The following is a 26,519-nucleotide window of genomic DNA, read 5'->3' on the forward strand; positions in this document are numbered from 1 at the left end:
GATGATACACACAAAATATACACTGGGGTACAAAAACAGACCTTGTTTCTTCTGATATCCCCAGGCTGCAGCAGCAAAATGTGACACAAGAAAGACATGCACATGCATGAAGACAAAATAGAAAGCAGATAGAAAAATATCAAACCAATATGTAGATTACTTCATGCTGTTGAGTGATGCTTTGGCCACCAGTGGGTGACATTTCTCTTCAAAACACAGGGTGAAGACAGAAGGTACTGAAAGCCAAAATGACTTGGTTTGTTTGAAAGAGGTGAAGGTCAAAAGGGGGAAGACAGGATAAAGGGTGATGTTATTCCAGATGAAAACAAATCTGTGATTTAGGAAAACAAATCAGAGCAACGGTTACTGGCCTAAATGCAATGAGAATTATCCCAATTGTGTCGCTAAAAAATCAATTGATAAACTGACAAATCAACAATTATTCAAGAATACAATTACGACATATGCAAACCAGTGGGCAAACTAATAAAACAGAATAATCAAGAGTTCAGTCCTTAATGAATAAAACAATCCCTGTTTTGCAGCATGGCGTGATATTCAAAAACCTTGGGAAGATATTTGCCTTGAATTAATTTTTATTAGGGCCCGAGCGCCGACAGCGGCAAGGAATTATTATTATTATGGCAAATTAATTGCCTTTTGAGGGGCTTAACATATTCAAAAACTCACCAAAATTGGCAGTCGCATCAAGTCTGGTGAAAATGTACGTATTTTAAGGGTTTCGGGAATAGGCGCACAAAAATGGCTCGCTAGCGCCCCGTACAAAGTTAAGAAAATGTAGCCCCTGCAGTGCGTTTAATGTAGACTCACGGAACTTGGTACACATATGAAGCATGTCAAGACGTACAAAAAATGTCATCGTAGCCATACCCTAAACCCAACAGGAAGTCCGCCTGAGGACATTTACAGGATAAAATTGACTCAAAGTCATAGCGCCCCTTAGTGGCAACAGGAAGTAGGTTAAAAGTCAAGGTGCTACACTTTAACAAACTCCTCCTAGAGATTTCATCCGATGGACTTCAAATTTGGTCTGTACCATCTCAACACCTTAAAGATGAAAAGTTATTAAAAGAAAAACTTTTCGTCAAATGGTGAGTGTTTAGCGATGAACGAGAAAGTGGTTGTAACTACAGTGTACATTGTGATATCTGCTTGAAATTTCCCACAATCAACAAGAGTCCAGGCCTAAGGACATATACAGGCCAATATTGACTTCATAGATGTTTGTCATATAAGGCTTATTTCCTGTTGCCAGCCCCCCGCTGGCAACAGGAAATAAGCCTTATATGACAAACATCATCCGATTTACATGAAACTTATGTGTGGTCTACATGTGATACTGAGCCGCCCCCTATACTTTAACTACGCCCACTTACTCAGACCATAACATTTGGACCGTTTAACAGCCCCTCCAGAAAAACGTGATTATGTGATCGCATAATTCAATGCATAATCAGCCAAAGTCCACATATTTATGCTGGGGCCGCATTTTTTCAAATACGCCGCACTTTCGCCACATAAATTGCAGATTTCCGCGCAAAATATGCGGGGCTTGCATGATTTCAGAATCCCCGCATTTTCGTTTCACATATCTTAGCAGAAAATTGAAAAATGTTGCGTTTACTTCACACAAGAGCAGCCATTTTCCCCTGTTGCCATGGGAACGTTATGAAGTGACGTAATTACGCGTGAACATCATCAAAAAGCTGCAAACCCCGCGATGAATCCATGATGAAACCGCAGTTTTTGTAAGTTCCTGCAATTTTTGTAAGTTCCTGCAATTTTTGCAAGTTCCTGCAATTTCATCGCATAAAATTGCATAAATATCCCCCATATTCCATCGCATTTTTTAAGAAAACGTGCCGCATAATCAAGGATTTTTGCCCGCAACAATCACAAAAAAACTCATTTTTATGGAAGGACTGGTTTAAGGTAGAGTCTTGTGTGAGGTGTCATTGAACTCAGCAGAGTTCCTTCTTCATTGGTGATGGTTTGGCCCGCCCCCTATGCTTAAGCCACGCCCCCTTTCATAACATTTCAACCGTTTAAGGTAGACCCTTGTGTGAGGTATCATTGAACTCAGCAGAGTTCCTTATTCATTGGTGATGGTTTGGCCCGCCCCTCTATGCTTAAGCCACGCCCCTTTCATAACTGGTGACCCGTTTAAGGTAGAGTCTTATGTGAGGTATCATTGAACTCAGCAGAGAGTTCCCTTTTCATTGGTGATGATTTGCAGTGTCTGAGTGCCGCGCAAATGCACGGCTCAAAAATGGTTTTGAGTTTGTAAAGATTGACTGAAGAGGTTTACTGATGCAATTGCTGATTGATTTGTCAAGACATTTATCACTTGAACAATTGATTACAAAGTGACACAAATGGGCCCCGATAAAGTGTTGCCGGGGACATTTCACTCAACATTCCTGCTTTTGCTGCATGTAGCAGTGCAAAGTGAAAAATACAATAAGCTGATTTACATCCACAGCTCCTGGCTTTCCTGACTGGCAAATGGAAATTCATTCTGTGCTTGAAACCATGGGCACAGCATTCTTGATGATTGACTGAGCAGGGTAAGAAAAGGCTGTGAGGAAATTAAACAAAAGGAAACAGAAATACACCCACACACAGTGGCCGGCTTGGCTCAGTGGGTAGAGCAGGTGCACATAAACATAGAGGTTTATGCCTCAATGCAGAGGTCCAGGGTTTGAATCCAACCTGTGACAATTTCCTGCATGTCTTCCCCCTTTCTCAACTAGCTGTCCTATCCATTAAAGGCAGAAAAGCCCCCAAAAAAAAAGACACACAGCATGTCTGTCAACATAGATTATGTCAAAGATTCATTGACACAAACACTAAACGGAAGTTAAATTACTAATCTTTTCATCTTTGTGAAAATATTACAAATCCTTCCTCATATATTCTTACTCCTCTGCTTATGTCCAGAAAGCACAGGGCGCCAAGGACGCAGAGTTGTGATGTAGGAGAAAGGCGAGGGTGATAATCAATGCAAAAAGCTAGCACTGACTATCAAGTCCGAGTGGGTGGACAATCCTCCACAAACACACACAACCAAGACTGTAGACACAAATACATATGTACACATTTACACACAGGCGCATGCGCACATGCACACATACACCAAACAAACAGATGGTTAGGGGACAACTGTGGTCATTGCAGCTGAGAGAAAAGGTGACATTCCTCATGCTAATTACAAAGTGTTCCTGTCAGTCTGAATTCTTCCCAGCGTGTCAAAGGGCCAAACACAGGAGAAATGGAGAAGACGAAAAAAAGGATAAAAGCGATCATCTGAAAGCAGAGATGGGGGATGGAGGTGATAAGGGAGAGTGAGGTGACAGCAGATAAGAGTTAGAATAACATATTCTGCATGAGGTATAGCTGTTGCGTTTTCAAAGTAATTGAAAGAAGCTGGGCTTATTTCTGACTTTATTAAATAAGGCTGTTACAACATTCTAAGAGAGAGTTAAGGTTTAAGATGGTAGCAACTTAATCCAAATCCCTAGGTGTGTGTGTGTGTGTGTGTGTGTGTGTGTGTGTGTGTGTGTGTGTGTGTGTGTGTGTTTCTGTAAGAAAAGAGGAGGAGTAAGAGTGAGAGTAATATAATGTTTTATAATGAATAATGTTTTGTTTATAGATATACTGTACATGGTCAACCAAACTGACTAACTCGTGGGTATATGTCACATTGATTTTCAGTATGAACTTCAATCTTGCTGGAAACAAAGAAGGTGTTATGAATTCTAACCTAGAAATCTAGACACACCCTAGCAGCAGCAAATGTAATTTGCAGCCAGGGTCAGTCTAGCAACTCTCCGTTGGCTTGCGAGCTGGAAAAACCAAATTCTGGTCAGGCCAATCACATCGTGTATAGAGTCGGTGGGCGGGCTTAACATAAGGACGGCAGAGTTGCGACGGTTCGGCATGAATTCCCTGCTACTTGAAAACAAAGAAGATGGCTGCTGCTGCTGGCGAACAGCGGTCTTTCGAATTGGCTTTAGCCGCGATTCCGGAAGACTTGGAGTTAAAGCGTAACTCTCGTCAAAATGCAACCTAGGGTCTTTTTGTGAATGTACTTTTGAATGTACTTTCGTTTAAAAGCATATTTAGAACGGAATCACCACTTATAAGATTTACCGTATTTTCGTTTTTCGGTCAAATGGCCTTTTAAATGGGAGTGCTAGGGGCACCTTTATGCTAGCCTCAAAATAGCTATTTTTAAAACACTACGAAGGCTCGACACAACATGAAAATGTGTTTGTGTACACAGAGTTTACTAAAAAGAAAGGCTACATATAATGGCAGGAGGCCATATCATAACTTGAGCATTTAATGGTTTCTATCAGTTCTTTCATTTTTATTTGTCAAATGGTGACTTTTCCGACGCAACTGTTCTCCAAGATCTTTAAATGGATTCTATGATGCCAGTTTAGATCTCTGTTAATAAAACAAACTCATTCTGCTTCTAATAGCCTACGATATATTCTCTACACCTACGCTTTCATTCTTGTAAGTGTACATAAGGGTTCTCATAAGGTTCATATGGGTTATGTGATCATACATCTAAAGATACTGTATTGTGAGTGGTTTTCAGTAGATAAACAGAGATAACAGAAGAAAAGGGTGAAGGAAAAAAAGATGGTACAAGCGAGTGTGTTAGCATGGGAGAGACCAATGAGTCGACACTCATTGAATGGGTCTATCGCCTGAAGGAGCAGAACAGAGACAAACACATCCATCCATCACAGACAGGGCCAAGTGCCTGCATACACAGAGAGTGGGAACATTGACTGTCCTGCTCCATTTTAATGCCATAGACATAAGAATCTCAACATCAGTATTTCAGCGGCAAACGCATTTAATTCTATAAACCTTACCAAAAATGTACCCACCTAAACCAAAGACTGTGATCCCAAAACTGTGATATGAACTGAACCGTGAATTTTGTGAACCGTTTCACCCCTAATAGTTACTACATTATGTTCATTAGGGAACAATGTTATTCTGTATTTATTTTCAAACTTTCTGTTTTATGATGTTAAAATCACAGGAAAAGTGTGTGTGTGTGTGTGTGTGTGTGTGTGTGTGTGTGTGTGTGTGTGTGTGTGTGTGTGTGTGTGTGACAATGTGAGATGAAAAAGATATAAATACAAATGCAGAGGTGGCTCCTTGGTTACAAGAGGGAGAAGTTAGATGGAAGAGCACAGATATGATGAAAGTTTTTGCATGCTTGTGTGAGAGAGATGAAGAGTAGATTCAACAGAAACTATACAAGCTGTATAGTGTGAAAGCAGATGAAATATATCTTATGGCTCAATTAAAACACTTCTATTTTTCCACCAGACAAACACAGACACACAAGGAAGCAGGGGTGTCGGACTGGGGGGAGAAAGGGGACTGAGTATCCAGGGCCCTCATGTGAGAGGGGGGCCCACAAAAATACTAGAATGAATATGTGCTACACATGAGGACTTAAGATGCCATTCAGACAAATGGAGAAACAGAAAGCTGGCAACGGGTGAGATAGAAAATAGAAGGAAGACAGACAAAGAAAGAACCTATATACAGTAGCTATGCAGTATGCAGTGAGACAGAGCGATGGATAATGCCTCAGACTGACTGGAACAGACTCCAGGGAGAGGTGGCACAGGACAGACTGGTCACTATCCCTTCAGGAGTAGCTGTGAGCTTTTTTAGAATCTGACTAACACTGCTGAATGGCTGCCACTAGGGCACGTTCCCATGGAAACACAGACAGCACTGAGCCTGGCAAGCATCTTCACAAATGAACTGCACAGAAGCCTTTCAATGCAACCTTGAAGACAGGAATAAAAGGTATGATGTGAGAGGTATGATGTGCAGAAGAGATGGGTGGTTCAAAAGTCTGAATGTGATATGTGCACAGTGCCGCAGACAAATCAAAGAGTTTTGTTTCAAAATGAGATTTCCACCATTTGAAAAATGTGATCTTCTCTAAAAGAATTGCTGGTGTTAAAGTGACTTACTGTCATACTGACGTGGTTAAACATATGATGCAGTAAGAAGTTGAAAGATGAAATTGCTTGTGTTTTTCACACAGCCATTTAAGAAATGTTCCTTAAAGTGGAAAAATAGCATTTTTGAAACAAACTTCAATTTGTCATTTTTCTCACTTGCAAATCCTCTTGGTTTGTCCTGTACTGGTCCTTCAGAACCGAGGTCCTCACTCCCTCCTCCCGCCGGACCCCCTTGTCTCGTTTCACATCTGGGGTCCAGAAGTTGACATTGTTCATGCTGGGGCCCGTCCTTCCATCCCTCCCTACATCTAGTTCTCTCCTCAGGTTGTCATTCTCCCTCTGCAGCTCCCTCAGCTGAGACTGTAGATCAAACGAGGAAACCTCTCCCCGTCCAGCCGAATCCAATGCCTGTGGATGTCTCCCAGACTGGTGCCGCAGACTGGAAGTCCTTGCAGGATGCAAGGTTTGGTCTCCATAGGGGTCTGACTGTTGATGTAGCCCAGAGGAGGTGATGTTTGGGCTGCTGCCCATGGCAGGTGTTCGGTTAGTGTAGGAGGAGCGGCTGGTACTCCTGCCCAGCGTCATGGTGCCTTTCGGGTACCCACCAGAGGGTTCCAGGGAATCTCGCTCACAGGGGTACATGGTGCCTGATGTGGCATAGGCAGCACTCAAAGACTGGATGTTCTCCATAGACAGGGTTTTACCCCCTGGAGCTGTCGCTGAACCACGACATGCTCCTTTGTCTGCTGCTGTGGCTGGTTTGATCTTTGAACCTGGCCTCGACACAGAGCCTTGACCTCCTGCCAATTTAGATGCTGGGGCAGGCACACCCCCTGACACAGAGCCTGGTTCTAGCCCCGAGCGGGAGCCTGGTGCTGAGCTTACAGCCTGTTTGCCTTTGCCCTGTTTGGGAGCTCTGGAAAAGCGTGCATGAGATGTGCTGCCATCATTGTGCCCACTACTCTTTGGGCCAGCAGACAGCTTGCTCTGAGCAGGCTTGGCTCTAATGTTTAAAGGCATTATTTTTATATGGCAAATGTGGACTTCTGAGACGAAAGGTTGGGAATATTTCTATGTCCCTTTATGGAACCAGAATAAAAGACAAGGTTTAGAATAAAGGCCACATCTCAGCCTCTCAGTTTTCACCTGTCCATCCCTGATTGTTTAGGGCTTTAGGCTGAGTCTTATTTAGTTCTATTAGAAGAAGATGGCAGTGACTGTTGGCTAGAGGGCTCCCAGACACAAAGGCCAGAGGTATTGTGGTTTCAGCTACAGTGCAGGACATCATGGATTCTAGACAGGTTAAAAATAGACAAACATTGAGAGAAAGACCAATCATCAGACCATTGTCAAAAAATATCACACGCAGCATCACTACATGGTTCATAGGGCTGGATATCATTTTAGGATACTATTGCCAATATGAGACCAAGTTTCATACTGATACCAAAATTACTTTACAAATTATTCAAAACTTCTAAAATGTCAAATGCTGTCTAAACACAAGCCCCTGCACAAGAACTTTGCCTAAATTTAAAAAAGATGTCCAGCTGTCGGGCAGAGCTCGGGGCTACGGGAAATAAGCAAGACTGTTGGTCCACAAGAGCAGGGTTGGAGACCACCGATCTAGTGAAAAACTACAAAATATTACTAGTACTACAGTACTCTGTAATCCTCTCTGATGTAATCAGAATCTGAATCAGAACCAGAATACTTTATTGAGCCCCTCAGGGAAATTATTTAGTTGCTCACAGTCACATTCAAGGTAAAAATAAGAGCAAGAAAAGAGCAAGTGTGTAAAGTAAATAAATAGCTACAATAATAAATAAATAAAAACGTTAAGTAGAAGTAAATTAGATTACAAGTAAGATTAGGTTAAAAAAGAGATTGTTTCAAATGGATTGTACAAATTCTATTGTAGTGCAGTGTCAACATAAATACAGCACATACATAAATAAGTACAGTGTGAGTATAAGTAACAGCAGTGGATGAGTGATGGGTGGACAGTAAAACAATGTCTGTTTAATCACCGGACTACAGATTAGTGGTGTAGCATAGAGTACTACTGGTTTCTCACTCATTATTTACAGAATGCCTTGCACAGCCACAGTCACCATAATAGATGGTGAAAGAAAAAAACAGGGAGGACTGACTTGACCATTTCAGCACCATGGACAGCACTCATTCTCCTGTTGTATATCACATTGAATTCTAATACCTTCTCAGGTCTGAAGGAAACAGGGACAAAATAGTGTAATTGCCTATGGCCATGGCAGATGGAATTAAAAGACCAGTCTTTATTATCTGCCATCCCTCTCGGGCACTTGCAAAGCTCATTGTCAGACTTTATCAGGGCTGATTCAGGCTAAATCAAACTAGAAAAATACAGCATGGACTGTGCCCATATTAGGATACAATCAGCATATATAGTGTTTATATCATACACAATCGTCGGTCATTTGTTGTCCTCGAGGCAAAAAGCCACACATTAAGTAGGTAAAAAAATATATATCCCCAGGAAATTAAAGTAAGCACAACCCTTACCATGATGGACCAGATATTGGGGACTGTCTGCAAAGCAGAGGCAAATCCAAATGATAATCCCTCCTCTAATCCAAAAGGATTGGGCACTGGGAGTCACTGCACTGGATGCAACTGAGAGATTGGTTAAGTCTGCTTGTCAGTCATAACATAGCTGTCAATCCCTTATCCATCATTGTTTGAGACAACGAATTTAGCCCTATGTGCCAGCAATGGAGGCATCAAGTCTGTGTGTAATGTTGGTACACCAATTGTGCATTTATATTTGAAAAATCAATGATGATGATTAAAATAAAATCACAAAGATAACTGTTTCCAAACCGTTTAAAACAAGGAAAGTGCAAACATGTTAGCTTGCTACTATTAAAGCTTTGTCTACGGATTAAGCTACAATTTGCATTAAGATGGAGTTGAGTGTAACCGGTCAATTTCAAAGGGCACGCGCCAGATTTACGCAGCTGTATTGCTACCTCTTTGTCATTAGTATGTCAGTATGGTTTAACAAAGACAAAAAGTGCTGATGGAAATACAAAAAGTAGGAAACGTCTCTCTCTGCACTTACTTGTTAGTTGGCAGCCAGCTGTTGCCGCGAAGAGAAAACTCGAGTCACCACCCAAACTGCAATAGCGTAAGTCGTTAATTTGCATGGTAACATTTGTCCCCCTCATACAGCTCAACTAGCTGCCAACCTATCAGACTACAAAGTGGACTGCACTATATTTCACGGGTGGCACGAGTGGAACGTTCGTTGTGCATGTGACAGACGCCCGGAATAACTCTACTACGACCACGGCATGAAGGATTAGTTTCTTGCTCATATGCACACGGCTACATGACTTCGAGCTAGTACCTTACATAATAATTAATCTGCCACACAAACTGAATGCACAGTTTAATTTGTCTAAATAATGTTGTCAAATGATGCCACAAAGTCCAGGTGTGCACGCAACGTGTGCTCTATCTTACCGGACAGGCACCTCTCCATCACCGTGAAGTCCTAACCGTACCCTGTCCGACCTCGGTGCAGGCTCCATGATCTCATCGGCTCAGCTCTCTCATGACCTGTCCTGCCATCGGGTCCGCGTGGGCGCGCTCTCCCAAGCTGGCGCGTGCATGCGCGACCTACCCGGCGTGGTGGGGCAGCACGCACAGCTATGATGGGAAAGTTTATTTTTTCATACACCTACATGAGCGTCAGTTGGGCATGGCACTTTAAAGGTCTTAGCTACATGAATCCAAATCTGAAAAAAAGTGTAAGTGCATTCCAATTTTCATACAGACCAGGCAACAAATATCCAGGCAGCCATCAGTAAATTACCATAAAAACGAGTTTGTTTAATATATTAGGGACAAGAGAACTAAACTAAACCAAACCATGATTGGATAAAGGCACTTTTTTGAATATGCTTAAAACTGTGGACCGGTGGTCAGGGCCCTCCACTGCTCTTTCAGGAGGTAACTAGGGGACTGCAGCTGTTCAGTTCAGTTAATGTAACTTACCTGAAAATGAAAAAGAATAACTATTTTTGGTCAGAGGTTTCACTCTCAGAAAATATGTGCTGTTTGTCAAATGGAATCCCCAGGCCACAAGACAAAAATGAAATGGGGATCCCAACCCAAAGGTTCAAATACTGCAACAAGCACTGCTCAAGCAGCATGTATTGTTTTTGTACAAATCTGTTTTGTTAGTTTCAATATTTTTACATGCACATCTGTCACATATCTTTGAATTTCTTATACTGGTCAGCAGCCTGCAGAACTTTTTAAGTAAAGCTTTCTTGCTTTGCAATTGGTGTAGCTACACTACCAATTGATCTGTCCCAGGTTTTCCTCTTACATTTATAAGAAATGGAGGATGACTTGTCTTACTTTCAACAGGTGCAGCAGATGCAGTTGTCAGTCACCTGTGATCTTGTAATCATCAGTTTCATTTCCTCCCAACATCTAACCAAGGAGAAGTGAAACTTTGGGAGTGGAGGCGTTTGGTATACAAGCACATTACATTATTCCTTCTGAATACTTGAAATCAAGCTACTCAAGTGGAATCAAGTCAAGTTTATTTGTATAGTCCAATATAAGTGTCTCAATGTTTATACTGTATACTGTACAATGTACAGTGTCTCAGTTAACTTTGCAGCACACAATAGCAACATGTCCCTTCCTAGCTAAAGCTATCTAAAGACAAGTATTAAAGAATAACGTAATATTTTGTTAGATAAAACATCAGAACACAATCTTGAAAAGTTAAATATTTACAGTACATGGAAGGGTGATTACATTTAATTACTAAACAAAGAGTTACATATTAAAAACATTAACCAAGTACCATTATATGTGACACAATTAAGGGGGAAGCAAGTTTGTCAAAATAATTTGGAATTGGAAAGATTCTTAACAATAAGGACTTTTTTCACCAAAGAGCTCTCTATCAGCAGTTAAAAGGAAGTCATACAAAACTTTCACTCATGTTGTTGTCATAGAATTTGAGGTTATCTGACGACAATGCCATTCTCATTCGGTTCCAGAAAAGGGGTTGAGCCCTTGGATTTCTCGGCCAGGACAACACAGACTTTTTGCACAACCGTTTCCTCAGCTGAAGGTACTTCAGTTTGGGAAACATCTCATCCAAAACCACCAGCACAGCTGAATCCACCTTAATTGGATAAAGTCAGAGATCATTTTGTGTTGTGAAAAGAACGATTCGGAGGGTATGAGATTCACACACACAAAATGCAAATAAAAAATAAAAAGTAAATTTTACTAACCTTCTCGTCCAGAAGCCGCTGCTGAACCATGAAGAAAGCCTGTCGGATCACACCGTTCACGGTCTCACCATTAGTGGCACCACTGGACAGCACAAACACTGTCTTCATACTGCTGTACACAGCATTATGTAGATTTTCAATACATGAAAGCCCAGGAATCCAGTCCCTCTCCTCCAAACAGAGACAAAACCTCCTGTGACCCGAGTTCTCCAGATTGGCCATTAACTCATTGTAGACCCAATCCCTCACAGCCTCATTCATGGTGTCAAACACCACAAAAGCATCGTAGTGATAATGTGAATCACTACCAGCGAGCTGGGAGTAGCCCTTATGTCCTGCCCAAAGTACCTGTAAGCAGTACCACAGATTCCAGCCATAGAGATGCTTCAGTAGGGGCAGAACAGTGAAAGTCACAGCCAGGAAGGAACAGACGAGGAAGGCTAAGCTACCATATATGTCCTGGCAGGAACGCTGGTCCATAGACAGTACACTCACGCCCTGTTGGGACTCTGGGTAATCACAGTGTACTTGTGTGGTGAGATAGGGAATCAGTACTGGAGTAGAACGCAAGAAGTCTGCAAACCAAGATGTGTCACAGTCACATTTAAAGGGGTTGTTATGCAGGGTGAGTTTCTGAAGGGCACTTCCGTTTTTAAAGAGGACAGGGAGAAAATGATGGTTTAATGCTTTGATCTGATTGTGGCTGAGATACAGGTAGTGCAAGGATTTCGCCATGCTGAAGAAATCCTCAGGAATAATACTAAGGCGATTGTGACTGAGGTCCAAGAAAGAAAAATTTGCTCCAAATTCTATGACTTTATTAGGCAAATAAAAGAGAAAGTTTTGACTGAGGTCCAGGTGACATAAATTGCTGAGTGCTGAGATATTTTGCCATGGGAAGTAGTTCAGCAGATTGTTTCTGATGCTGAGGGTTTCCATGCTTTCTGGGAGGTTACACAGCAATTCTGATTCGATTGATTTTAGATCATTGTTAGAGATGTCAAGGTAGGTGAGGTTTGTCAGGTTTTGGAAGAAATGTGTGTACTTGTTGTTATCAGACTCCCACATAATGTCCAAGTGATTTCCATAGAAGTAAAGATACTTCAAAGAGCTGCTGATCAGCCTTTCATCTATTCGCATCCCAATGCCATTGTTTGCCAGACTTAGAACTTCCAAGTTTGCCAGATTTTGAAGGAACTCAAAACGATGACCCATACCCTTCATTTTGAAGTGAAATTCATTGTTACTGACGTCCAACACCTTGAGAGTGGTATTAAGCTCGCTGAAAGCGCCTCTATAATAAAAATCAAGTCTGTTGTATGACATGTTAAGAAAAACTAATTTTTTCATGCTATCAAACAGGCCACTCTTCAATGCCTGGCTCATGTAATTGAAGGAAAGGTCTAAACAAACAGCATTTTCCATGCCTACAAACACTTCTTTGGTAAGAGACAGAATGTCATTTTGAGACAGGTCAAAAGTCAGTTTACCGTGGCAGAAATCATTTTTGAAATCAAATAGTGATTTAAATTGTGGAACATTGTCCTCCACCATGTCCAGCCTGTTTATCTGGTTGGATTCCCACATATCACTTCCAGATGCGGCTTTTCGGTCTATTAGCATAAGTAGTGGGTCAGGAAAATTACGTGTATACAAGTTCTGGTTCTGACAGCTTTCCTGTGGCACAATCTCAGATGACATACACGAGCAGTGCGGAATGAAATTAAGCATGTTTTGGGAAAGGTCAATATAGATGAGAAACGGTAACCGTTTCAGAGATGTTGAGTTAAAAGTATTGATGAAGTTCATTCTCAGTTCTAGTTTTATTAGATTTTGAAGTTTGGACACAACATTAAGGCTCTCGCTTGAAAGCTTGTGGAAAAAGTTACCACTGAGAAGAAGATAATTTAGACGAGACATATTGCCAATATACGGGGAGAGGATCAGATACGGAAATGTCTTCAGTGGTTCATAGTTATAGATAAGGCTAATCCAAGTGAGGCCCTCCAGCTCTGCAAAGAAGGTGCCATTACGTATAGCATATGCCAGGAGATTGTCAGAGAGGTCCAATCTCTTTAAATTCTTCAAAGGTCGGAAAAGTCCCTCTGGAAATGTTTTTAGAGAGTTTCCTCTCAGGCTTAGGTAGTCGATGGAGCTGTTCTCAGCATAGAATGAGTTTGGATGTAGGTGTAGAGGGAGATTGTGTGGGCAAGGAAAGCAAGGCCTGGCTGCATGGTCACAGCGCTGGCAATTCCACTCCAAATTCAAATACTTGAGGAGAGTCAGGTTGGCAAATGCTCCTTCTAAGACCTCTGTGATTGTATTCTCTCTTAAATCCAAACTCTCCAGTGAGGGTGGCAATCCTTTAGGGATAGCTGTGAAATTATTATACCCTAAGGTAAGGTTTTTGAGTTCAGTGAGCTCTCTGAAAACACTCTCGTTGATGTAAAAGGAATGGCTGCAAGGGTTTGAATAAAAGCAGTTCTTGCTGAGGTAGAGCTCTTTGAGATGTGGAGTGTTTAAAGGTTCTGCAATGTTGAAAATGCAATTGTTCTGTAGGTCTAGAACTGTCAGGTTTTTAGGTAACCGAGGAATAGAGGTGAGGCTGTTTCCTGACAGATACAAAAATGTAAGCTTTGATAGGTTCTTTAAGGCATCATTGTGGATCTTCATTTTGCATGAGCGGTCCTCCAAAGCTCTCGGGCTACCCGGTTGACAATTCCCCATTATTTTTAGAGTGTGAAGGTTTGGGACACCTAAGAAAGCATGCTGCCCCACTTCCTGTATCTTAGTCCGACTTAAATTGATTGACACTACAGTGGTAGACTTGATGAATAGGACATGCTTGAGTGGTCTGTTGTGGCAGTCTACTGTGGTGGTATTCACATCAGTGTCACATGGGAAGAAGATGGTATTTATGGTCCTGACTATTGGAAGAAGCTGACAAAGGATGAGGATATTTTTCAACATAGCCTGAAAAAAAAAGAAACTTCATTTTAGTCAGTGTTTCAGAAGATGCAGTAGACAATTTCATTTTATAAAAAAATATCACCCTATACACCTTACTGTTAAAGCAGCTACCACTGCTAAAAAGCCCTTTGGCTTTTTCAAGCCTTTCCAATCAGCCATTTTAGTCCATATAATGTAACAGTTGTGTGACACATAGATGCATTCTTACAGTGAAATGTAGTACATTATTGATGGCAGAATTAAATGTTTTCTTACTTACCATGACGGGTATAGCATGTATCGTAACATTCACATCAGGAGCCAGATGAAACAGTCTTTAATCCAGGCGGGGAGAGGAAAGATTAAAAACAGTACCTAAAGATTGCTGCAGTGACTAGAAATTGAATCCACATATACAGAACTGAAAGCATGTGGTCATATGACAGCGTGATGCAAATCATGTGACCTACGTCAAATTTGTAAAGGGCATCAGATATCACTGTACATATACATTTTCATAATGATACAGTACTTAGCTTTTCTGATTGTAGAGAGAGAACAAAAGAAAGGACAGAGAGGGGGGCTTTTGTTCTCTCTTTTTTTGGTCAACAAAATTGGACAACAAATATACCACTTCGACACAACCACATATTCAACCTGAAGAACCTTAGGGATTAGAGCAAGAAACCATTTGTGAGCCTGAAATGTTCCCCTGTAGGAAATGTGTACAATGTATTGAATACAGTATTATATAAATGTCAAACTGCACCCCATGCCGGCCTGAGAACTTTGAGCCCTGGAACCTGTCATGTATCCAAAAGATTCATCCCACACTGGCAGTATTGTTAGAATCACTTTATTAAGTGCACTGTATCATGAAATCAAAAGTAAAAGTGAGCAGAGAAAAGATTGAGTATGAAATTATTTTCCTTTGTTAATATAACCTCAAACACAACTAACAATAAAAAGCCCTTTTTTCTGCATCTATGTAGAGACTGCAAAAAAACCCCAAAAAAACCTGTATCAAAAAAATGTGTTTCTGATTAATCAAAACTGATTTCATTCAAGTGCTGTGTTAAAATATTTCCCCCATACACTTATTGGAAGTAATTGTGGCAATCACCATAGCCACATATAGACAGTTATACAAGGTGTGTTCTGGTTGGAGAGCACTTTCAATGCTTTGGCTTTGGATTGAACCTCACACTGTCCTGGAAACAGGAGCAGAACATCCCTTACACACAGTAGTATCCTGCTCTCTTTTCCTGGCAGCAACAAGAGCATTAGCACACCACCATGTATCTATCTGATATACCATCATTGACACAAGTGTTGAATTATCCACAGAGCGATGTTCATAAAGCCATCAGACTCAGCATCCACCTTGGAGAGAGAGTGATTGTTCCCTGGGTACCACAGCAACCTAAACAACACACACATGAACAATAAAGCCCTGTTGTGCAGTGCATATATGACATTACCAACAAAACATGTTGCTCAGACAAGCTGCTTACCGGACTGGAATCTGCTTTGCTTTCAGAACTCTGTAATATTCCATTCCTTGCTTGTTAGGTACACGCTTGTCGTCTTCCCCTAAGGTAAGCAATACTGGTGTCTGTACCTGGATGAGAGATCATCTTAGGTTAATACATTGTGCAACAACACCAATGAAGTCACATGCACATATTCAAGAGACATACACAGAAATACTCATACTTGTGCGACGTGTTTAATGGGGGACTTTTCCAGCATCCGTTCCCAAACAACAGGGTCAGGTAGACAGTCTGTACTGTAGTCGTAGCCAGCCTCAACCATGCACCTGCAAACATGTCATAGTCAAACATCAACAATAAGAAAAAAATATCCCTGAATGGCTTTGAGGTCTTTTGTTCCTGCAGTGTTGGTGTGCATTATTGAACACATCCTTCCCTGACAGTGAGGCAGACACATGCCCTATACCCCACTCACAACTGTCAGAGTGGAATGTCAGGGGTACAAATGATACAAAACAACGAAGATGAAAAGTTGTGCACGACTGACACAGTCACAAAATGAGTAAACGCGTGTAGACAAAAGTGCAGGTATGTGGATGCCAAGATGTACCAGTCTGGGATGTCTGTGCTGCCAATCATAGAGGCCAAATTGATGACTGGATTGCGAGCCACACAGGCCTTGTAGAACCCTGGGTACTGGCCAATCAGGTGACAGGCCAGGAAACCACCATGAGAGCCCCCAGAAACAGCCACCTTGTGCATGTCGAACTCGTCACCTTTCAGAACACTTTCAACAGCAAACTGGTAGCGAGAAAAACATGGGGAAAATGTAAAAGAACATTTGTGGTGGAGAAGTAAGGAAGACATGGAAATCGGAAGGTGGGGGAGCATATAGCACAAAGTAAAAATTAAATATAACTACTGCTGTTATGAGCCATAATTTAAACAGAAACTATGGCAACTAACCTTAACTAAATATAGAAACCAATAAAAAGCAATAGTATAAACAATGCCAATGCTATTTGTTTTATTCTTACTTGAACATCTTTGACGTCCTGGGTGCCAACATTGCCAGGTAACGAGAGGATGCTGTCCTGGCCGTACCCAATAGAGCCACGATAGTTCACTAAAAAAAAAAAAAGAAATAAAAAAAAGAAATAAAAAAAAGAAAAGTGCCAGTCAAGCTCTTTGTGGTCTCATTGACTACCACCTTAAAGTGCCCATATTATGAAAAAAACACTTTTTCTGGGATTTGGGGTGTTCTTTTGTGTCTCTGGTGCTTCCACGCACATACAAACTTTGAAAAAAATCCATCCATGCTGTTTTGAGTGAGATACGGGATTCTGAATGTGTTCTGCCTTCAGTCTCCGGGTGAGCTGTTCAAAATCGGCACGGCTTGTGATGTCAAAAGCCGAAACGAGCTGGCTAACCAGAACTGTTAGCTCGTAGCATTAGCATGCTAACGCTAGCATGCTACCTCATTCTCAATAACAAAGCACTGCTACAACACACACAAGTTCACCATAATCTCCAAAAGAACTACTTACATGTGTAAGTAAACCTCATTTAGAAGTCTCCCAGCTAATCCTGCTTTGTAACTGACCAAAGTTGTAGAAACAGCCTTTCTTTTACTGTCTATAAAGCTAGCTAGCTGACATGATCTACATCTGAGCTACTGCGCATGTATGCGAGTGCAATCAAAGATAGTAAGAAGAAGAAGAAGAAGAAGAAAAGAGGTCTCACTCTGTAGCTAAAACAGAGACCAGGTGAAAAGAGGATCTGCAGCAGTGAGAGAGAGCTGTGCAGTACAACAAAAATATGGTGTTTTTTGAAAATTAAATCATGTAAACCTATTCTGGTACAACCTTAAAACACAATTATGAACCTGAAAATGAGCATAATATGGGAGCTTTAAGCATGGCTCAAGAGACTCTGGATATACTGAGCATATACTATAGGCCATGGAACAGCAAATATGGCCTCACAATTTATGACAACTAAGGTAAAAGTTTCAAGCAGACACACTCCTCAACAATACATTAGCTAGAATAGTTTTGTACTGAAAGTAATTTATCTCTGGTAAATGTAGCAGGCAACACAAAGTTATGATTTGGCTATGCCTGTCAAGTACATGTGAACTCTTAGATTGTTCACAAGATAGCAAGAAATATGTAGATCTCAAAGTGGCTAAGGAAATGTATAATACATACTTTTTCTAGTCTAAAAAGCTTAGCAAAGTAACCAACCAACAGCATGTGAACCTTTCTCCCCTTTTACAAATAGAGTACATAAACATCAGTGGATGATCAACCTCTGAGCAGGTGTCACACAAAAAAAACTTCAGGTTAACTAATGAACATACCTAGTAATATAGCAAAGCCCATCCTGCACAGCACAGACGAGGACAAAAGCCAGTCAGCTACAATCACTGAGTGAGGACCCCCTGATGAAAGGAACAAGTTTTGTAAAATACAGACAGTTAGTATTTAAAACTACCGGTGTCTGTATGTGCTCAGTCCTGTGAGGCGTTAATGCCACAAATAATATTGCATTTAGAATCAAAATATGTGGAACATCTCAGGTTATTCAAACACTAATCTTGATTTTGAGAGTAAGGTTAAAGATATATTTTGCTGATTTCAATCCAGCTCTGTGTCATGGTAGTGTGTTTAGAATTGGTGGGTGCATTCCCTCAATGGCGCCAGTGCACGGATTTCGGAGCAACCTTTGTCTGCTGAAATCTGCCGGATGATGCAAAACGACGCGTTCTCAGCAGTCCTCCATGAGGCGTTTCACATTATCCTGTGGATTTCAGCAGACAAAGGGTGCTCCGAGCTGGCACACACCGGTCACACTGCCCACACAAAGATGACACAGCACTGGATGGAAATCGGCAAAGTACCTCTTTATAGCAACCACTGCTGGGATTGCCATTCTTATCTGTAGCAGTAGCTTTAGGCAGGATTTATAGCACTTTTCTTTTTACTTCTGAATGTAAACATATTGTGTATCAATATAAAACATTTATTTAAATAAATGTAGCTTTTTTACTGCATTAAATCAATATTGTAGAACAATTAACAATTATGCAACACTACCTAACTGTTCTTTTTTGTTTGCAATCTACAGAACCATAATGAGAGTAACCAACCATGAGGAGTGACAATAAGAGGCAGCTTCACATCCTTAACCTCCTTTGGTTTGATCAGCAAAGCTTCAAAATCGAGGCCAGCTGGAATATAGAAAAATGAGTTAGTCCCATTGAGATTACATAGGCTGTTCTTTACGTCTACTATAGACAGCAAAATCTTTACAATCCTCCATGAACTTGGGGACACGAGTATTCTTTCTGACTTAAAATAAACCAGTCACTTCTGGAGCTTGCTCCGGCAAACTCCTTTACTCCAACTCCTATAAAAAGAACTACCTGCCACTGTATCATAATAATTACTACCTCAGAACTTAAAATAAACATAACAGTTTCAAGTGAAATTAAAGAGAAAAAAAAGAATGTCTTCCAGCTATACACTATGTTTACATGCATGCACACAAATAATGTGATGTAAAAACAAAACCGCAACAATAGTAGGGTTGGGCATCGAGAACCGATTCCTACTTGGAATCGTTTCAAAAATTACGATTCCAGTGGACACGTTTCTTTATTGGAATCGTTTGGAGGATTTGGTTTCAAATCTGATCATGGGTTCCAAATTTAACAGGCGCAAGTTTTAGTTTCCGTAGCGGCCAGCCGCTTGTTGTGTAGCAGCCTTGGAGCACAGTAAGCAGTGCTCTAGTGTGGCTTTATTTTACGTTGAAAAAGCTCGGTAAAACTGCAACCCACCATTGAATCAAAATAAAACTTTCCTCTTATTTGTGAAATAAGCACGTGACCCGTTTCAACTCCACCCCTCAAAGAATTGGAATCGCGAATCGATAAGAACCGGAATCGAAAGGAAGATTCGGAATTTGAATCAGAATTTTTTAAATCCAAACGTTAGTAGGCCTACGTGCTTGTTATTATCAATGTAGACAACGTAACTGTATCAACATGTATCATGATATCTCAATATATGATTTCATCATGATACAATTCCATTGAAAGACGATAAATTATCATATTGCATCATCGCCTAGCTCTAGATACTACTAAAACGAAAAATGTTCATTCTTACGGTATTGACTGTTGTCTTGCTCTGGTGGAGGGGTGAAAGTCAAGATCTGCCAATCAATGTCTGGCAACATCTGAGAGTCTTCTAAAGTAACCCAGACCACTTCCTCCTGAGAATCCCTGGCTGGAAGGAAGCCCAGCCTCTGGACAAAGAAATGAAATGACATAGACATAAGTTCAATCTATGCAACATCATATTTAGTATATACTCTGTATCAAAATGTGAACACTCAAAGACCACTGATCATACCAGACTTGGAGGGCAGTTTGGAGAGGAGCAGCTGACAACCATCAAGTCTCTCTCTATGTTCAGCAGACACCAGCTACCAACATCAGACTCTACAGACAGACAAAAAACATAATTAGACGCACGTTGAAATAAACCTGTTCAAGCACTCCCAGAACACTGGTAGGGGAAGCAAATTAACTATTAGAGCCCGTCAACACCAAACATCAGTAAACGAGACAGTCTAGACCTGAGCATGAGCTGATAAGTGTCTAGTCACTCACTTGAAGTCAGAGAGGTGATGCTCCCTGTGCTCGTATCCACCATCAACAGATCCTAAAAAGAGAGACAACAACAACCTTTATTCAGGTAAAGAATAATTACAATATGATCAGTCTAAATATGCTTATATGTGGAAAATATAGATTTATCAGGAAACATATCAAGCCTTTATTGTCTCTTTTTTTGCCATAATAACAAGGAATTTCATAGGAGTTGACTATACCTTGCGGCTGCGCTGAGGGCAAGCAACAATAATCCGCTGACTATCAGCTGACCAGCACTGAGGGGACAACTGAGAGCTGTAGATACCAGTAAAGCCATCTGTAAAGCCCCACCAACACACACAGACACAACTATGTTTAATATATAATTTAAAAAAAGTGCAATCATGTGAACACCAAGTATTCCTTACCCTCTCTAGGTCGCTTCACCACATCCACCACCACTGAGGTCTTCTTAGTATACCAGTCATACTAGAAATAAAATATGCAAGTACAGAAGAAAGCATATGAAAACAAATCAATTAACTCATAAATGTATTTATGCTACAATTCTTTAAGTCTACACAGCAGAAAACAGATGGTGCATTTGAAGAAACATCCATTCCTACCTAATCTTTTCAGTGAGTACAGTGCCCTTTGTAAATGTGTTAAACAGCTATTCTGTGTGTATGTGTATATATATATATATATATATATGTGTTTCTGTATTTATTGTTTATTTCTTATTTCATATTTATGTTTAATATGTTTGTTTATGTACGCACCAAAGCAAATTCCTTGTAAGTGTTACTGGCAATAAATCCTTTTCTGATTCTGAAATGAAATGTGTCTTATGTGGAAAAGAGGCTCCATCCTGTCTTACCATACAGAGCCTGCTGCACTGCATGTGTGGTCCATAGACGGAACATTCCAGGTAGACAATCCGACACTGGTCTGGGCTCAGCCTGGGGGAGCACACTGCACTGGTGCCTGATGTCAGCTGCTCTGAGGGACATAACAATTACAGGCACATGAACATTTGCAGCTACACCCGTTTAAAATAATATATAAATATAAATAACAGAAGAAGACAAGCCTTCACTTACCACATTTCCCACCAGTAAGATCCACATAGAACAAAGATGATCTGACAGAGAAAAGGGAGACATGAATAATTTGCAAAATTAGCCTATAAGCCTTACTGGGGACATTTCTGATAGGCCAGCTTTAATTCTTCTCTTTGATCAGTTTGAACAGTGATCACCTCCTGTTGGGGCAGTACTTGAGGCCAAGTCTGAAAGGCTCATGCCACCAGCCTACAAACACCACACCTGTGTCACCTGGAGCCCAAAATGCCTGCAGAGACAGAGACAACGTACCAAAAAGACAAAGAGAGAGCAACAGCTGAAGTAAGAGGGTATGTGCACACTAGAAGTGCCCAAAAAAACATGCATCATTACACAAACTGCTGTATCAACCTGTCCAGGTGAGATATTTTCGGGTACCCCCTCCAACACTGAGACGTTGTCACCCTCGATGTCCAAAACACAAAGCACAGGGCAGCTCTTACTAACCAGTGCCTCTCCCCAGTCCTCATGAAAGACAAACTGCTCCCCCTGCAGGGATAAAAAAAAAAAAAGAAGAAGCAAAAACACCACAACTTAAGCTAGAGTGGAATCCAACCTAAGAATGGTGAACTAAACCTTTGAATAGTGGAAATATTTTGTGTTTTCAAAGTATTATTTGTGTTCACTTTCACAGCCTCCTTTTTCTCCACTCTCATGGTCTCCTCCTCATCCCCAATGGAAGACAACTCTGGTGAATCAGTCTACAAACAGATAATGAAACATAGAATAACAAGTTATTACCTACTAGTCTGAGCTGTGTATTACACTAATCCTTTCCATCTATGGTAAATGGTCAATCAACACTAAATAACACATGGGTCAGAAAACTTGCTTCACTACTCTTATGGCCACATCCCAATCAGTGTTGTGAAGGTATTTTGCTTTTGAAATGCGATGGAAAATATCTGGAGGTGCATTCAAAGTTAAACCATTTGCAGAATGCCCCAGTTTGCAATGTTTTTACGACTGAGCAATAAGCCCAATTTAAATAGTGTGCAACAACCTTTAAGATATATTTGACCTGGTTTGAGGGCCGTGTATCTACTCAAGCCATTGGTCCGACACCCAGTCATTTTGCATCATTCATCGTGTATTTAAAGTAGGGCTGTCAAACGATTAATTAATTAATTAATTAATTAATTAAATATAATTATTAATCGATATTTTATCACATGATTAAAATTCTATTATTTTGGCATTTCAGAACTGTTTTTAAGTACATATTAACAATGGAAAACAATTCTTACCAGTGTATCTTGATTGGGAAATCAAATTAATGCAAAGAAAGTTACTTTATGAACTTTACTTTAAGATTTGTATTTGCTATTATTTATTTACTGTAAACAAAAGAAAAAATGTGTGAATCTGTCATTGTTGCACAATTCCTCCAAGTACCTAACTAAAAAAATTTACTAGTACTTACTAGAGTCATTATAGTGTTTAGTAACTCCTAAATAATGTTGATTACTCACTGACGTCCAGTGATCACCGGTTAATGAGACAGCGGCTTTGCAGCACCTTGCAGCAGTTCCAGTTTAGTTGCTTCTCCGTGGTCATACAGGCATGAAAAAACTGTCCCCTCGACGGCAATGAGACGGTCAGAACATGCCAACCGTAGTATCGCCTTTAAGACCCGAGTCCTCTACGATGCTGACAGGTCTGCAGTTATTTGCCACCCGTTTCGCAAGAGCTGTAGTAATTTTTTGGGATTTGGTTTCATCCACAGGTCGGCAAGTAGCACTCTCCAAAATAGTGCTTTGCCTGAGTGGGTAGCAAGCTAGTGGGTAGCATCAACCTGAGTCACCTTAATTAGCTCGTAGGTGGGAGCTCAAGCTTGACGTGCTTCGGTGACATTTTAATTCGGCTTTACACAATGTGCATATGGCTTTCAACTTGTCTACTGAGCCGTCCGGGAGTTTTGGAAAATAAAAAGCACCATTCAGAACTGTGTTGCTGCTGTCTTTCTCCATCATGCCTGCAGCCTGCAGCAGGAGGATGTATCGCAGCTTGATGATAAGTAAAGGTGCGGCAAAGGATCAAAATAGTAGCCTTCACGACACGAAGCCGAGTGAAGTGTAAAATAAATTAATAAATGCCGGCATGCGATTACAAAAAATGAACGTGCTATGCTCGGCCCTTAATCGCATCGCGATTAACACTTTAATGCTGACAGCCCTAATTTAAAGCTTTCTTATCAATTTTGAACAATTCCTTACATAGAACCACAGAATAGCTAGCAAACTGTACCAGCACTGTACAGCAAGGCAATTAAAGCACCATGTAGCTACTTTTTTTATTTTTCCTTATGCAAATTGAGGGTCTAAGGATAAAGGGAGTTGTATGCTGCAGAGATTATAAAGCCCCTTGAGGCAAATTTGTGATATTGGGCTATATACACTGTAGATAAAATTGACTTGAATTACAGTTTGCTATGTTCTGGGTGGTATTAAACACTAATTCCAGAATGACCTCAAGCAGAATCCACATGCTTAAAATGTTCAAACTATGGAGAGCAGTGCAGCAGTTCTCCGCCTTATGTGATTCGGTGCAGATTTCCCCTTAAATACAGTTTTGCTGACAAACCTGGAAGAAGGATTCGGCCTTAGGTCTCTTCCTTTCTGCCACATACAAAAGATGGGTCTCAGAGTGGGACCAGATCAAGCAGCCAAATTGCTCTAAGGATGCAAAACACAGTTTGATTAACAGCTGGACTGGCACAAAAAAAGAATCAGATTTGAAGTGTAGATGACTAACCATCTTCATAGACTTTGCCATGTTTCTTTAAGGCTGTTAGATTGATGCTCTTCATCTTTAGGTTTTTACACCAGATCTGAAGGGTCACAAAGAGGTCAGGAGTGTCATCAAAGATTGCGGTGTCAAAATGAAATGAATTTAAACACAGGCTAAAGGTGGAAAATGTAGCAGAGGAAAGATACAAATGAGCAGTATAAAGAGGGCAATAAAAAAGTAAAGTTTTGGTAGGGTGGGTGAGAGACTCAATGCTGAGTGTGAGCCAGACAGACAGCCACACACCTCCAGAAATTGTTTGTCCTCTCCTTTGACTGTGCACTCTCTGACAACAGCCTTCATTTCACCTGAGGGGGAATCCTTACTCAGCACCCTGATAGGACAAAGATATTGATGAGACATTGTTCCGTTTGCTCAGGGTTAGGTCAATGATAACGTCTTCAACCCTACTCCAGATAAAATGACAAAATGGTTACATACTCTCCTTTGATCTCAGTGCAGTTTCCTGAGGCTCCAGAGTAGACCACAGACTTGTCATCGTGAAATACAATGTACTGTCGGCAAAACTTGACATTCTCATTCCTGTCCAGATCACGCTGGCTCCATTCTTCAGAAGAAGGTCAACAACATTTTAATATTTTTTATATATTAGATTAATAGCAATAAACATACATAGATCCGATAATCTTAGTATGGCGAAGACTGAGTCTACCTGTGTAAATGTTGCTGTATTTGCCTCCATACTGAGAGGTGACGACAGGTCCCACATCTGCTCTGCTTAGAGAAGGGAAGAGGCTGAGTTCTCTGTAGAGCCTGGCAATTTCCTCAGGGTTGGTCATCATCTGACAAAACGCAGCAGAAGAACTCACACTACGTCTCAATGATACAAACTGTCCAACAGCGAACAATGCCCTATTCATTTCCTAGTGAGGACGCTAGCCTGTCATACACAAGTTTGTGCAACGTTAGCTAGTTAACACAGTTTACTACCAAAAACAGGGGTCAGTTTTTAAACATTAGCCTAATCAGTTATGCTAACCAATAAGGCGATTGCTGCGTGATGAACAAAGCAAACCAAGTAACAAGCTTGTTTGTTTTTAGCAGTGTTTGGCGGATTTAATTCGACCAGGAACTTCCTGTAGCAGCTGACGCAGAGTGTCAGTTTGCTAGCTTGACTAGCAAACTAGCTAACGTTTATTGACTAATTACCAAAAGTAATGACATCGTAATTAACGTTAGCACCTATATAAGGTTTATTTTTGTAGGACTGTTATTCGTTCAGAAGCAAAAAATAAGTAGTCAGTTAAGTCTAATCATACCTGTGACTTCATGATAGGGCCGATGTGTGTCGCTAGTCTGCAATTGTCAAGCAGCGTCCCGCGGTCCCAACAGTACAAAGCTATCTAAAAAATAAACGTAACGTTACGACCTGTTGGAGCTTCCGGTTGCAATTTGAAAAATAAAACAAAATCCCCGATAAGCAGTTCCCGAATGAACCAAAACCCCGACATTTAGGAATAAAAAACGATGAATAATAAAAACATAAATAAAAAAATACTGCAATCTAAGCCGTGTACCACACGAATTGGAACCTTTTCCACTAAATGGAACAGTTTATTTATAGCAGTAAAACATAAGGGTATGCGTTTATTTTGTAGGCGCATCACCCAACAGGAAGCAGAAGAAAAATAAAATAACTGAGGTTATGCTTTTACCGCCCTCTTGCGTTGTAAACCTTAGTTTTTAGATTGTGCTCATGCAAAAGTCTTTATTTTCAAAAAATAAATTGTTAAAGTCAATATTAAATTATCAAAAGCAAAGGGAAAAGGCATAGTGAAGAGAAAAGTAATTCAACAGTGACAACTGCGTTGGAATAAATAATAATTATATAAAATGTAAAAAAAAAATAATAATAATAATAATAATGCAATAAAAGGGAGACACCTTGTACTCAATCCAAAAAGGAGTAGGTATGTTAAGTAGTAGTGGATCAAAACGGAAAGAGCAATTAACAATAAGCAGGCTAAGAATTTTCCGAAGCACACAACCAGTTGGATGCTTCTGGGAAGTGTAGGCCTACTGTTGAGGTTGTGAGGCACCAGAAACTGTAGAGCATGTGCTGTTAGTGGCAGGAAATATCAGAGAGAAAGGACATGTTGGAAGAAATGAAACGATTTGGGATAATAGAAGCAAGAGTAAAGAACATA

General features: G+C 40.6%; 3 protein-coding genes across 4 annotated transcripts in view; all 3 read right to left on the reverse strand.

Annotated features, from left to right (window-relative positions):
• Nucleotides 1-7,083, reverse strand: part of LOC144520974 (ERC protein 2-like) — a 165,497-nt gene extending 158,414 nt beyond the window's left edge. For both annotated transcript variants that reach the window (XM_078255114.1, XM_078255113.1), the window contains exon 1: nucleotides 6,189-7,083. In XM_078255114.1, the coding sequence (XP_078111240.1) occupies nucleotides 6,189-7,052 (864 nt within the window). In that variant the 5' untranslated portion in view covers nucleotides 7,053-7,083. The remainder of the gene's footprint in view (nucleotides 1-6,188) is intronic.
• Nucleotides 7,084-10,619: 3,536 nt separating this feature from the next.
• Nucleotides 10,620-14,693, reverse strand: tlr9 (toll-like receptor 9). Its single transcript, XM_078255115.1, has 3 exons — nucleotides 14,568-14,693; nucleotides 11,339-14,311; nucleotides 10,620-11,226 (listed from the first exon to the last, which is right to left on the reverse strand). The coding sequence occupies exons 1-3, from the start codon at nucleotides 14,568-14,570 to the stop codon at nucleotides 11,020-11,022; spliced, it is 3,183 nt and encodes a 1,060-aa protein (XP_078111241.1). The 5' UTR covers nucleotides 14,571-14,693; the 3' UTR covers nucleotides 10,620-11,019.
• Nucleotides 14,694-15,127: 434 nt separating this feature from the next.
• Nucleotides 15,128-25,715, reverse strand: LOC144520976 (acylamino-acid-releasing enzyme). The gene is made up of 23 exons (XM_078255116.1): nucleotides 25,632-25,715; nucleotides 25,025-25,154; nucleotides 24,793-24,919; nucleotides 24,598-24,685; nucleotides 24,319-24,394; nucleotides 24,148-24,239; nucleotides 22,191-22,265; nucleotides 21,916-22,053; nucleotides 21,702-21,793; nucleotides 21,544-21,584; nucleotides 21,321-21,442; nucleotides 20,869-20,929; nucleotides 20,680-20,777; nucleotides 20,459-20,510; nucleotides 20,199-20,287; nucleotides 19,953-20,091; nucleotides 18,932-19,012; nucleotides 18,143-18,223; nucleotides 16,818-16,906; nucleotides 16,391-16,581; nucleotides 16,004-16,106; nucleotides 15,802-15,908; nucleotides 15,128-15,710 (listed from the first exon to the last, which is right to left on the reverse strand). Exons 1-23 carry the CDS (start codon nucleotides 25,641-25,643, stop codon nucleotides 15,605-15,607), a joined length of 2,190 nt encoding a protein of 729 aa, XP_078111242.1. The 5' UTR covers nucleotides 25,644-25,715; the 3' UTR covers nucleotides 15,128-15,604.
• Nucleotides 25,716-26,519: the final 804 nt, after the last annotated feature.

This window comes from Sander vitreus, chromosome 7 (genome assembly GCF_031162955.1).
Source record: "Sander vitreus isolate 19-12246 chromosome 7, sanVit1, whole genome shotgun sequence".
Taxonomy (NCBI): domain Eukaryota; kingdom Metazoa; phylum Chordata; class Actinopteri; order Perciformes; family Percidae; genus Sander; species Sander vitreus.